The 13,365-nt window shown below is 39.9% G+C and overlaps 1 protein-coding gene across 2 annotated transcripts in view; it reads left to right on the top strand.

Moving 5' to 3' along the window:
* GABRG2 (gamma-aminobutyric acid type A receptor gamma2 subunit) overlaps positions 1-13,365 on the top strand; it is a 129,721-nt gene that overhangs the window by 65,996 nt on the left and 50,360 nt on the right. For both annotated transcript variants that reach the window (XM_018560515.1, XM_018560514.1), the window contains exons 2-3: positions 7,574-7,722; positions 12,475-12,542. In XM_018560515.1, the coding sequence (XP_018416017.1) occupies positions 7,574-7,722; positions 12,475-12,542 (217 nt within the window). The remainder of the gene's footprint in view (positions 1-7,573; positions 7,723-12,474; positions 12,543-13,365) is intronic.

Here is a 13,365-nt window from a genome sequence, read left to right as displayed (position 1 = left end):
TGCATGTGCTTTGAGATTGCAGCTGCCATTCCATGGTGGTAGCCAGAATTCTCTTACACACACACAATGTGCATTACAGGGTAAGTTCATTTTCCCAGGTAATATGGAAAAAGAAAAATTACCCGATGAAATCAGGCCTTGTCTCTCCCAAACCGCCACCCCCCTGGCTATACTTACCTTTCGGCGAACAATTCGGTGTACTATATGTCCCCCGTACTGCTGTCCAGCGCAGTCCTCCCCTATGCATTTTGAATTTCGCTCGCAAATTGCAAGCACTCATTGGTAAACGTGGTCAGATGACTGCGCTGACCAGTGAGAAGCGCTATTTAGCACAGTAAAATATGTTTTGATTAGGGGTGCACCAATACTAGTATCAGTGCCGATACCGAGTATTTGGGCAAGTGTTCATACTCACCCAAATGCTCCGATACCTTCCCCGATATTGGAACTTACGGCCAGATGAAAATTTCCTCTGACTGGCAGTGCCATATGGGAACATGGAGCCAGCTTCCCGTGCAATCAGGAAGCCGTGCGGCAAGTAATGACCGGCCTCCTGGTTTTCTGATTGGCCCGGGAAACCGGCTCCCTGCTGATTGGCTGGAAAGCCAGCTTCCTGGCCAATCAGCATCGAGCCAGTTTCCCGGTCAATCAGGTCATTACTCGCCACCCGGCTTCCTGATTGACCAGGAAGCAGGTTTCCCGGCCAATCGCAATCAAGCAGGCCAAACAACATGGAGCCGGCTTCCGTGGCAATCAGGAACCTGGGCGGGATGTCATTACCTGCTGCCCAGTTTCCTGATTACCAGGGAAGCCTGCTCTTTGTCAGCGGAAGCACCGGTATTAGTATTCAGTGTCGGCGAGATCCGAAAGCAAAAAATTGGTACTCGTACTCGATACCGAAAAACCGGTATTGGTACATCCTTAGTCTTGATTAAAACTATTTTTTTGTATTGGGACAATTAGATTATCGTGAAGGACAAGTAGATTTGGCCCCCACTTTAGTCCTTGGACAAGTAGTTTTTGAAAAAATGTCCACACCCCTGTACATGTTTGGTATGTTTCTAATCATATTTTAAGTCATATTTCATACTTTATCATTTTCTCAAAATAATATAAAGAAAATTACTTCAAGAATGTAAAAGATGGTAAGAGGGAAGTAAGGAAGAAAGATTGTGTGGTTTTTCTAAATTAAAACTTTTACCTAGTGTCTTCAGTATCCTGAAACTAGTGGGTTCCATTTAGGTCAGTATGCCGAGTTAAAAACATACATGGATTTGTGTAGCTGAGATCATTAGAGTAATAAGCTACTACAGTCATCCAGTTGAAAACTGCAAAAACAGCTTAATTGACAAAAGGCAAGAGGAAACCAACCTTGAATGTATACTACAAAGGTGAAAAAACAAACTAATGTACTGCACAGATGAGATGTGACTGCAGATGTGTTTTTCAATGCCACAATTTCAACAAATTTCAATAGGGTAAGTGTTTTTTTCTTTTCTTTATTATTACAAAATGTTATATGTACATACTCAGAAATGTAATTTCCCCTTTTTTGGCACATTTAGCTTTCTAAAGACACAATTCTTGAAGACACCATCAGAGCTTTGAGGGTGAAGAAGACACATTGGAGTGGAAAATTCCTAGTCATAATTATCCTGCAAACACCTCCCTTATTTTACTAATTATTTCTTCCCTCGCTCCTTTTATCTAATCATCCATATATTCTTTCCACTCCACTATAACAGTTTTTTCTGACAGAAATGTAATTCAGCATACCGGTAGATGTTTTTGATAGACAATCATTTAAAAAAAAAAATCCAATAACATTGTTCTTTTTTCTTCTTTAGAACCAATTAATAGTAATAAAAACTGCAGCTGATCATGGAGACAGTCTTACCAGCAATACAGGCTATTCACTGTAAATTTATGAGGAACATGCATTTAATAGTCATTGCATGAAATGTCTGCTGTGCAAACAGCCCCCTCAACGACAAAATAAAAACAGCTGGCATTCTTATTATTATGATTTTTATAATACTTTGCTTCCTGATTAGTTCTCTTTTTGTAAAGCACGACCAGATGTTTTACACTAAAACAAAGTTTAGAACTACCAGGGCCATAAAATGCAGGGGATTGATTAATTTCTCGATAAGCTTCTAAGATTATCTTTTTTTTTTTTTCAGTGTTTTAGTAAGTTTCCTTTTCTCTTTTCAGAGTTCACAGCTTAAATCAAGGCATGAACAAACAACTAATGATGAGGTCATCCTAGCTTTTCAAACTGACAAAAGCAACAAAAGCAGAATTGATGCTTAACTGTGGAACTGTAGTGGATACAACGTCTACACAAGCATAGAGAGTACCAACTTCCATCTTGCTTGGCAAGCATTAACATGGAGCTACGTGCCAGGAAGAGGAATGTTGCTTTGCATACCACAGAACAAAAACTGGGAGGAAAACGAGGATATACTGCAATTACCATGGGATACATTTATAGCTTATCAAAATTACACACAATTTTAAACCATCTTAAAGTAAACCTTAAGTGTTAAATATTTACCTAATAAAAGCTTTGTAGCATGCCAAGCCCATCTTGGTGCCTACACATTAGGTCCCTTTTCAGTTCAGGGGTGCAGTGTCTGCACAGTTCAAACTCACATTGCTTTGTAAAAACAGTTGCCACAGACATTCCACTGCTACCCTGCATTGGCTGTAAATGAGGGAAACTGGTAATTGTAAATACAAATCTATGGAAAAGACTTTAGTTATTTTTCTCCACTGTGTGTTGACTCATTGTACTTTATTCTGATTGAGAAAAAGATAAAAAATAAATATACTGTACAAAATGTACTATTTGTGTTTTTGTGTTTTTTAGCTCCCATATAGCCCACAGTGCAGAGTTTGACGTTTGAGAGGGCAGTTGTCAGATCACTGTGTTGTTATGTGGGAGAGTGTGCTACCATGTGCATGGTTTATAAAAGTCCTCCGCTATTGTGGATTCAAAAGTAAGATGTACAGTTATCTGATACATATTCTATATGGCCTGCGAGAAAAAAAGAAAAATGCAAATAAGGAGAATCACAAATATAAAGGATGTCAAAGTGACACTAAACTCAGGAGGTAAAACTTAAAAATACATTCAAGCACCTTAACTATTAACAAAAAAGTATCTTATTTGTGTATCACTCAGCTGTAGATCCTCAAATCATCTCTGTACTCATGCTGACACTGTCCTTCCTTCTGAAGGGTTGCTAATTTAGTTCCCTAAGGTTCCTGTGTGTGTTGTAAAGTAGCCACCACTCCAAGCTCACTTCCCTGATGGACTACAATCTCACCTTTAGTTTACTAATTTGTACTGAGATTGTAGTCCATCATCGGGAGCAAGTATGGAGTAGTGGCTACTTTACAACAAACACAGGTAGTATGGGGAACAAAAGTAGCCACCCTCCAGAAGGAAGGACAGTGTCTGCACCATTTAGAGATGTTTTGAGAATATACAGCTGAACGATACACAAATAAGATACATTTTTGTTAATAGTTAAGGTACTTTGATAAAAGAAAAAAAGGAGAAAATGCATGCAGTCATCAGTGGGGTACCTGTCTACTTGATAATTCCTCTACAGAAATAGGCTGTGTCATGAATATGTTTCTTTACAGTAACATAGGGTTGATATGTGAATGTTGCGGCAGTCAATCACTCCTAATCAATAAAATATGAATCAGCCACACTGCATTGGTGTGAGGAAGTGTACATGGTACAAGAAGTGGCACAGGTGGAAATGAAGACCTACTGCAATATAAGGCCTTTTCTGGGTTATATAGTAATTGCGCTGTAACTTTCTATTAGTGAAGAAAACACTCTGGTGCCAGCATCTTTACCATACCTGATACAACATGACTGTGCTCATTGTGAGGTTTCAGTCTTTTCTAACAGTGGCCTTACAGATTCTATATAAAAATTCTATTCAAATGACAAATCTCAAAAGTTTTAACAGTCATGCTATCAAAGTTTTTCTTAGCCCGCAAATACTTTGGACATTTCAAAGCTCAAAAGCTGTCTAAGTGTTCACTGTGATGCTAACTGGCCAATCCCTGATATCAAATAAGGTGCCACTAAGGTCAGCAAAGATAGCGGAGGGCTTACAAGCAATGGTTTGAATGACAAGGTGAAAGCTGACATCACCCTTCTTATGACAACTTCCAATGGCTGTAACTTAAAAAAAAGAAAAACCTTGTGAGGTTGTTGTTTAAACCTTTTGGGTGATTTGTGATTATTTTGTGATATTTGTTGTTTAAAATCAATACATTGGTGGTAAAGAAAAAAACACAGGTTAATAAATGTGTCATTTTCAATACAAGTACCATACCAAGTCAAGTAAAGAAAGTTTAATGGTCAATATCTTTGGTGTTAAGTTGATTTAGCTACATTTCTACAGTATTTTTAAACTAACATACTGAATATTTTTTTGCAGGAAACTGGCTGATAAATGTTGCCTCCACTTGAATAGAAAATTAACGTGAAAAGATATTTTACTGACATAAAAAAATATATATATTTACATAATTTATTTTCAAAGCTGCATAATGATTTTTCTACAAAATCACCACACACTTTAATATACAGGTGACACTCGAATAATTAGAATATCGTGCAAAGTTCATTTATTTCACTAATGCAACTTAAAAGGTGAAACTAATATATGAGATTGACTCAAAGCAAAGCAAGATAATTCAAGCCGTGATTTGTCATAACTGATTATGATGATTATGGCTTACAGCTCATGAAAACCCCAAGAACCTCAAATCCACAACCTCAAAAAAGTAGAATATTACATGCAATCAATAAAACAAGGATTGTACATAGAACAATATCGGACCTCTGAAAAGTACAAGCATGCATATGTACTCAGTACTTGGTTTGGGCCCCTTTTGCAGCACTTAATGAAATTACTTTTGCACGATATTCTAATTATTCGAGTTTCACCTGTACTTCCGCCAACGCAGCAGTTTTTTAAATCCATTAAAAAAAAAATGGTGTTTTGTTTTTGAAACCATTTCCTCACTGCAGACTTTCCCTTATCATCACAGATGAAGCACGTGTTCCTTAAGTGTTCCTTAAGTTTTGGTGGAAATCCCTAGGAGCCCGGTCTGGGCTATACGGTGGATGCAGCAGCCCTGAAAAGTCCAGGTGTTGTCTCTTGTTGCTTAACTTGTGTGAGGCCTGGCGTTGTCGTGTTGTCATGTTGAAGAAGTGTTTCATTTCTTATTCCAATCCGTTTGATTCTTATTTTTAATGCAGTAAAAGTTTCAATATAACGTTCAGAGTTTATTGTTGTTCCTTTTCCAAGAAAATCTGCAAGAACAACACAAGAACAACAGAAATAAAACACTTCTTCGACACAACATCATCAGGCCTCACGCAAGGAATGCGATTCAAAGCCTGGACTTTTCAGTGCTTCCGCATCTACCATATAGCCCAGACCTGGCTCCTAGTGACTTCTATTAAAATATCTAGACATGTAGGCCGGCAAAAAATTCAGATTGGTTTATTTAGTTTTGTTTTGGATTTTTCAGTATTTAGTTTTTCAGGATTTGGGTCTATAATCCCTTACCTGGCAGCAGTCTGGCAGAGCAGGAAAGGGGGTGGGTAAGTTTGTGCCCCTTCCCTACTGTACCATACATGGCCAAAATGCCCTTAACATGGGGAGGGTGATTTGTCAGGGCAAAGCACCTTGTCCCCATGTTGATGAGGACAAGGGGCTCTTACCCACAATCCTGGCCCGGTGGTTGTGGGGATCTGCAGGCAGGAGGACTTAAAGGAATCTGGGTGCCCCCTTTCATAAAGGGATCTCAATGGGATCTATGATATCACACTGTTTCCTCTTAAACTAAGGTTTCTTTTCTTTCACAAAATTTGTATTAGGTTTTTCTTACAAAAACAGTAACGGTATGCAGGAACAGATTACAAAATGTAGCTAACATAGCAGCCATACAAAATCCACCACTGGGGTTTTTATTGTTTACTATATTAAGGAGAAATTACTGATTTTTTTAAAAAAAACATTTCCCCTATATATTAAATTATAAAACATTTAACATTAGGGCTGCAACAACTAATCGACATAATCGATTATAATCGATTATTGAAAAAGTTGTCAACTTTTTAAATCATCGATTAATCGGCTTCAGATTGGTTGGCCCTGTTCACAGCTCCACACACGCTGCGCGCCACACCTCCTCCCCACCTCACGCTCGCCGCTGCCAGACCCACCGCATCCACGCTCCACACGCCGCACCTCCTCCCCGCCTCACGCTCACCCAAATCCACGATAGGCACAGGGACACGGGGAGAAGAAGGTAAGGAGGAGCAGTTGTGGGCGGATGACAGCCGCCGATAGACAGGCCCGATCTCAGAAACAAGTTGCTGTAAGACTGCTCAAGTAAGCCTGCACTTTCCCACACATGGTGCTCTATAATGTATTGCTGGGATAGTGGGATTTGTAGTCCTCTATAGCTGATGGTACATTGTGCTGTATATTATACAGAGCATGAACCCGTACCATCAGCTATAGAAGAGTACAAATCCCAGCAATACATTATACACTGTATGTATAATGTATTGCTGGGATTTGTTGTACTCCTCTATAGCTGGTGGTATTCTGCATTGCGCTGTATAGAGGTCCCAGCAATAATACATTATACGGTGGTGCAATGCAGAATACCACTCGCTATAGAGGACTACAAAACCCAATAATACATTATACAGCGCAATTCAGAATACTGCCGGCTATAATGTACTATTGCTGGGATTTGTTGTATTCCTCTTTAGCTGGTGGTATTCTAAATTGTGCTGTATAATGTACTATTGCTGGGTTTTGGAGTCCTCTATAGTCGGTGCCATTCTGCATTGATTGCTGGATAATTCTACACTTTTCATTTCACTATACACCACACTTTTTTTTTTCCTTTTTACCTCCACCGCTCCAAGCTTGCTCCTGTGATGGACTACAATCTCAATACAAACTAGTAGTCCCATCACTGGAGCCATTTTTTAAAATGTATTTAATTTTTTATCTGATTAACCGATTAATCGAACTTAATAATCGGCTAACTAATCGATTTTTAAAATAATCGTTAGCTGCAGCTCTATTTAACATTACCCAATTTGTTTGTAAAATATAAAAGACAGGGTCATGTTGGGTAAAAAGACACCAAACGTTTCAAGCCTTATAATTGCGTGTGCGCGCAAAACTTAAAGAAACGACAATACCCAAAATTGACCATAGGCGACGCTTTAAAAGCTTGTACCACTCATCAGTTTAGTGTTATCAGTGTATTGCTCTGTAACATGTATAGTGCAATTGTCGTTTTTGCGCGCTGGTGCATCTGACGCATATTTACGTTTATATGTGCGTAAACGTGGGGGTGGGGGACTTAAACATTTTTAGGGTTTTTTTTAACTTTTTTTATATGTGACTTATTTTTTTTAAATCTTTTTATGTTTTTTTACACTTAATGTTATTGCTATCACATGTATTCATATCGAATGTTTATATTTTCTCCGTTTTTGTTGCAGTTCTTTACAAAAAGAGGATGAAGACTATGAGGATGCACCATCTAATAAAACATGGTTACTCACACGCAAATTCCATGATAATGATGTAACATCTATTTTAAATGGACTTCTCAAAGGGTATGACAACAAACTCAGGCCTGATATTGGGGGTAAGTGCTTATTTACAACAGGTTACCGTTTTGCTTAAAATAATCAGAAATTCAATTGTGTAATTTCCATTAGTGGAAATATTATATCTTTAATTCAACAGCTGCCATAGTAATGCAAACAAAAAAAAAAGGATATCAGCAAAACATGATGGGTTCTTCCAGCTTTCCTAATAGATTACATATATATGTACAGTATTTGTTTCCTTTTATGGTAGGTTGCAGAGACATATGAGTGGAGTCTTCTTAACAAAATAATTTTTTTGGCATTTTTCTAGCTCATACTTTAGAATTAGGCCCAGGCCATAACTACAGGGGGGTACAATGGGGACAAATATCTGTAAACCTATGGGTTGAAGCTTAGTGATTCAGTGATTAAAAAGTTATTGGTCTGCTTAGTTATGCCTGATGATATACAATCTACTGACTCTTTTCAAGGGTTTAACCTAGACTGGGCAAAGTAGTAACAATTTGACTTTATGCACTAGAAGATGTTAAAACCCAACTCCAGTCAAAACTTTGTATTTAGTTTTAGATACAGCTAGGAATAGATGGCATATTTGTCAGCTCTTTATTCCATCTGTGTCCTGATTGGATAGATTTCACCTCAGATTTCAACTCACTTCTTTTCAGGAAGGGTTAGGGCTTGCATTGCTGTCTGTGCCTCTCATGGATCAGGGGCTCACGGGTATGAACTGGAGTCAGGTATGGGAACCCTTCTACACTGGCAGGGACACTTAGAGAAAAGGGTCCAAGCAGTGTAGGCTGACAACTCCCAGAGCTGGAGTACAAGCAGGGGAACTGAATGAGGCAGTGGAAGACAGCTTAAGCTGGAAATTCAAGTACAAGGCAGGGTGCTGCAATGCTGAGTAGTTAGTATGGGATCCCCCAGGATGTGGAATCTAAGGGCCAGCCGGTATTCGCCAGAGCTCCTGATGGTGGAGATGGGCTTGGCTGCGTGCTGACCCCAGGTCACAATCCCTAGGTCCACCCAACTCTCCTAACAGGTACAGGGTATGAATCCAAGGTTAGGAACAGGCTGAAGACTAAGACTTCCAGGGACAAAGCGAAGCACAGAGCAGACTAGACAGGGATTTCCATGGACAAAGCGAAGCACAGGGCAGACTGTAGACAGGGATTTCCAAGGACAAAGCGAAGCACAAGGCAGACTGTATACAGGGATTACCAAGGACAAGCCAAAGGTTCAATACACGGGCAAACTTCCAGGAAGTCAGGTTCAATCGCAAATGGGGCGGCTCGTCATCTAGCTTCGGAAAGCGTTGCTCCGGCAGTGAGCCGTTCGCTGCCCTGGGTTTAAATAGAGACAGAAAGAGGAAGGATTGGCCACAAGCAGACAGCACTGATTGGCCAAGAAGCTGCATACAAAACAGCAGGAGATCGTCGTCCAACGCCTAAAGCTGCCAGACTGGTGCAAGAGTGGGTCATGTTCAGAGCATATGCCTAGAGGACTACAAGCAACAGCACAGCCCTGCACCCCTGCAGAACCAGGGGTAAGAGGTCTGTATATACTTGTAAAACTACAAGTAACAGCTCAGCTGCAAGACTGCAGCTGAACTTTGACAGTGCCTTGCTGACACAGTGACAACAGCTCCTTACATTTCTTGTCTGGATATCACAGATCAAAAGCTAAGGTAAAAATCACATCAATAGGGTCAGGCATAAAAAAGTCAGAAATTCTAACTTCATCACTCAAAAATCTCATGGGTATGAACACTCCTCCATCCCACGGTGACAGTGCTCTGGACTGAGACTCGCCACTTAACGGCCAGCCATTTAACTATGAGAAGCAGTAGGGAGATCGGATCTGAACCCGAGTTCCTTGGAACAAGAAATTGCCATAAACACTTCCACACAGTTAGCTGCAGTACGGGCATTCCCTACCCTGCAGCTACATGTAAACAAAGGGCAGAGATTTTTGTGCTGATGTAATTTACCTAATATGGCCACATAGCCATATAAAGTAAATGCAATTTACCAGATATAGGCATGTAGCCATATAAGATTAATGATGTCACAGCATCTTGCCCCTGGAGAGTGGAGAATTTCCACCCAGCAGCTGATTAGGTGGTATGGAAGCAGCTCCCTTCCGTGTTCGGGAGGGGCTCCTCCAGGGTTTCGGAGGAGCTCAGGTTCGGACCGGGTTTGGTCTAAACCTGAGCTCATCTATAGGAAGCAGAAAAGGAAGTCAAATATACCCTCTTGGAATATATACTTGGAAGTATTATGTTATCTGCTGTCTAACCTTCTAATAGGCTTTTTATGCTTTTTGGAAATCTAGAAAATATACATTGTATAAATATTCTTTTAAAGAACCACTCAAGCACCTAACTGTAAACTTTGTAGAAATGATGGTAACACTCCATTGACTAGTTATTGCTATTCTGATGATAGGCATTGTCAATGCATGTATTCTATTAATTTATCTAACTCATGCTATGAGTCTATAGCAACTGTTCAAAAAATATAACCACAAGACTTTGTCATTTCTTTTCATAAATACATTAATAAGGTGGAAATTACATTTACAGCCCTCCGATTCAAAGGATACATGTGATGTGTTGTGGGCTTATGCAGTTAGACAAACAGCATCAAGTAAAACGCAGTAATCTAATCAGAATTAATCTTTCTCTAATTACACTACAGTAAACTCAAATCTGATTGCTGTGGTTAAAAGCATCTTACACATCTTCAATGCTTAGAGCACAGACTTTCTAATAACAGTTTAGATTGACAGCTTCAATTTACGTTTCCAGCAGTAGCAGTTATTTTAATCAAAACTCAAAGTAGGTAAAGTAGTGGCTCATGCTGTTGATGAAATATAATAAAATGTGTAAAATGGTAACATACACTATGTTCTGTGCAACATAATCAGTAGTGTAATTCTGTGAATTTTTTTTACTAGATATATTAAAATATGTGTTTTGATTTGTAAATGACCTGAAATGTCCACTTAATCTGATGTAATACAGCACTGAGATGCAGCAGTAGTGTTGCCACTTTGTGTCTATTTTTAACTCAAACAAGGCTCTCATTGCAAATCTGTAATGTTTGTGCGGATTTTCTCTGGGTGATTGGGTTTCTCTCACAGATCATAAACACTTGTTGTTTAATTACTTTCTGTGTAAGCTGGGCCAATAAGGAATACGTGCTTAGATGAATGTGGCATGGACACAGATTTTAAACTACACAAGGATATAGACGTATGTCAATTGTAACAGGTAAACTACAGACGAACACACACTGTATTAATACATTACCTAGAATGTGACATTATTATCTGTATTTGCACTTTGCTTTTTGAATCACTGATTTCCAGGAAATCTAATGATCCACATTAGATTTAGTCTTACAATACCCCTAAAGGCCACACATGTCCCCAATGGGTTTGATATACTGTGCAAAAGAAGACTAATAAAGAAAAACTATGGGGTCAGTGTTTTTCCCCATAGTTCTCCTTAGGGTAATGGGAGGACGCAAACTAGCGTCCTCCCGTTACCCTAAGCTCAGTATACCGCGAGCTACAGCTCGCAGTATACTGACACGCCGCAGCCGGAGCGGATCCCGACAACGATGTTGAGATCTGCCCAGCTGCGTGAGTGACAGCTGGCTCTGCCTATCTAGAGGCAGAGCCAGCTGTACCCGCCCCCTCCCCCGTCCGTTCCGCCAGTCAGCGCTGGCAGATCGGAGCGGGGAGAGGGGAATCCAGCCCCTCCCCCTGTCACGACAGAGAGCCGTGACAGGATCGAGAGGTGAGCGAACCCGGTATGTGTTCGCTCACCTCCCGATCTACTGAGCCGACCTGTGACAGTCTCATTGTCACAGGTCGGCTAGAACTATGAGGTGAGTGGAAATCACTCATCTCATAGTTCTCCTTTAATACTCACCTATTCTGATGCCTGTTTCCTGGATCTTTGTAGAGCTTAGGCCTTAGGTCAAATTTTTACAATCAACTATATCCCCACTGCGTGCAGTGGTTCCCTGTCTTGTAGTGATGTAGGGGCTGACAGATGGAACTGAAGCATGTAGTGGGGGACCACACATCTGAAAAACCTAGAAGGGCCATGGGTGTGAAGATTCTGCCTGAGGTGGTAGCTCATACACAGAGTGAAGATCTGTGCAATAAGTTGAACAGATATGTATAAAAGGTCTTTTTTTACAGGGTGATATTTGGGCACTGTTTTTGTTTTAGGGTTAAAAACACTTTAAAGCGGGCATCTCTAGGTGCCTTCTCACCTCCTCATATGATCTGTAAAACTAACAGAAATCCAGAGGCAATTAGCTACAAAATTGTTCTGGCTGGAAAAGACATGTAAAAAGTGGCCTCACTGCCCAATAGGGCGAATGGGAACAAACCTGAAGCGGAGGCAGGAATCTGTTTATGCTGTTCTCCAGCCTGATCTTGGGGATCCTGGGGTGAAATGAAGATCATGTATGAGAAGATACCTGAAGTTGCCTGCTGTTATGATAAGGAGCTGTTTTGGGAGGTAATAACCCCTACAAGTTCTCTTTTAATACCTGGATATAATCAGTTGGTACACATTAGTAAGCTTTTTTTTATCATTTGCAGCAGTGTGACCATTCACTTCAACTTCAATTCCTAATTGTAGGTATTTCTTTGATGTTTTACTAGTTGTAGGACCAAGTGTCAGCATTACCATTTAGCACATTACACCATGTCTGTGGTATTGTTTAGGAATATTATATGGCTGTTAATTGTGTTTTTTTACTTCACAGTAAAACCAACAGTAATTCATACAGACATGTATGTTAATAGCATCGGACCAGTTAATGCCATCAATATGGTGAGTGAAGCATATTTATCTATTACATTTATTTTTACTTTTAAACAGTCTTATACATTTTATATTGTGCCCGTTAGCAAGGGACTCATTACGTGTCAACGCCTCGCAAACCAAAAATGTATGTTGAATTGCAAATTTCAGAGAATACAGTGGCAAGGTTGTGGACATTGTTAAAAAAAAACTACTTATCCAAAGACTAAAGCGGGGGCCCAATTTACTTGTCCCTCATGACAATCTACTTTTCCTGATCCAAAAATAATTTGAACCAAAATTTGATTTAACCATGCTAAGAAGGGCTTCTTGGCTGCGCTGACCAATGAGTGCTCGCAATTTGCAAGCGGAATTCAAAATCCATAGCTGCACTAGTCCATAGTATGGGGTACAGATAGTACACCCATACTGGTGCAGGGGTAGGACCATTCGCCGAAAGTTAAGCATAGCAGGGGGAAAGTGAACTTGCCCTTTAACGCACATTGTGCGTGTTAGAGAGCACTGCTGCCCGGCTACCACAATATGTCACACAGTGGAATGGAGGCAGCACTCAGCACACACACACACAATGCCTATTCGCATGCAAGATACTTTTTTTAGCCGCAGCAGGCTGAACATAGAAAAAAAACACCTGCCCAAAATTGGATTTTGTTTTCCCTTAATAATAAAAAACCGTGCTTTAAAAACTGCATGTTGTGTTTACTTGTGTTATCTTTGACTAATATTTAAATTTGTTTGATGATCTGAAACATTAAAGTGTGACAAACGTGCAAAACAATGAAAAATCAGGAAGGGGGCCAACACTTTTTCACACAACTGAATATATAAATAT

Source organism: Nanorana parkeri, unplaced genomic scaffold (assembly GCF_000935625.1).
Source record: "Nanorana parkeri isolate BGI_ZX_2015 unplaced genomic scaffold, ASM93562v1 scaffold461, whole genome shotgun sequence".
Classification (NCBI taxonomy): domain Eukaryota; kingdom Metazoa; phylum Chordata; class Amphibia; order Anura; family Dicroglossidae; genus Nanorana; species Nanorana parkeri.
The sequence above is the reverse complement of the archived record's forward strand: the minus strand, read 5'-3'. Positions and strand labels throughout refer to the sequence as shown.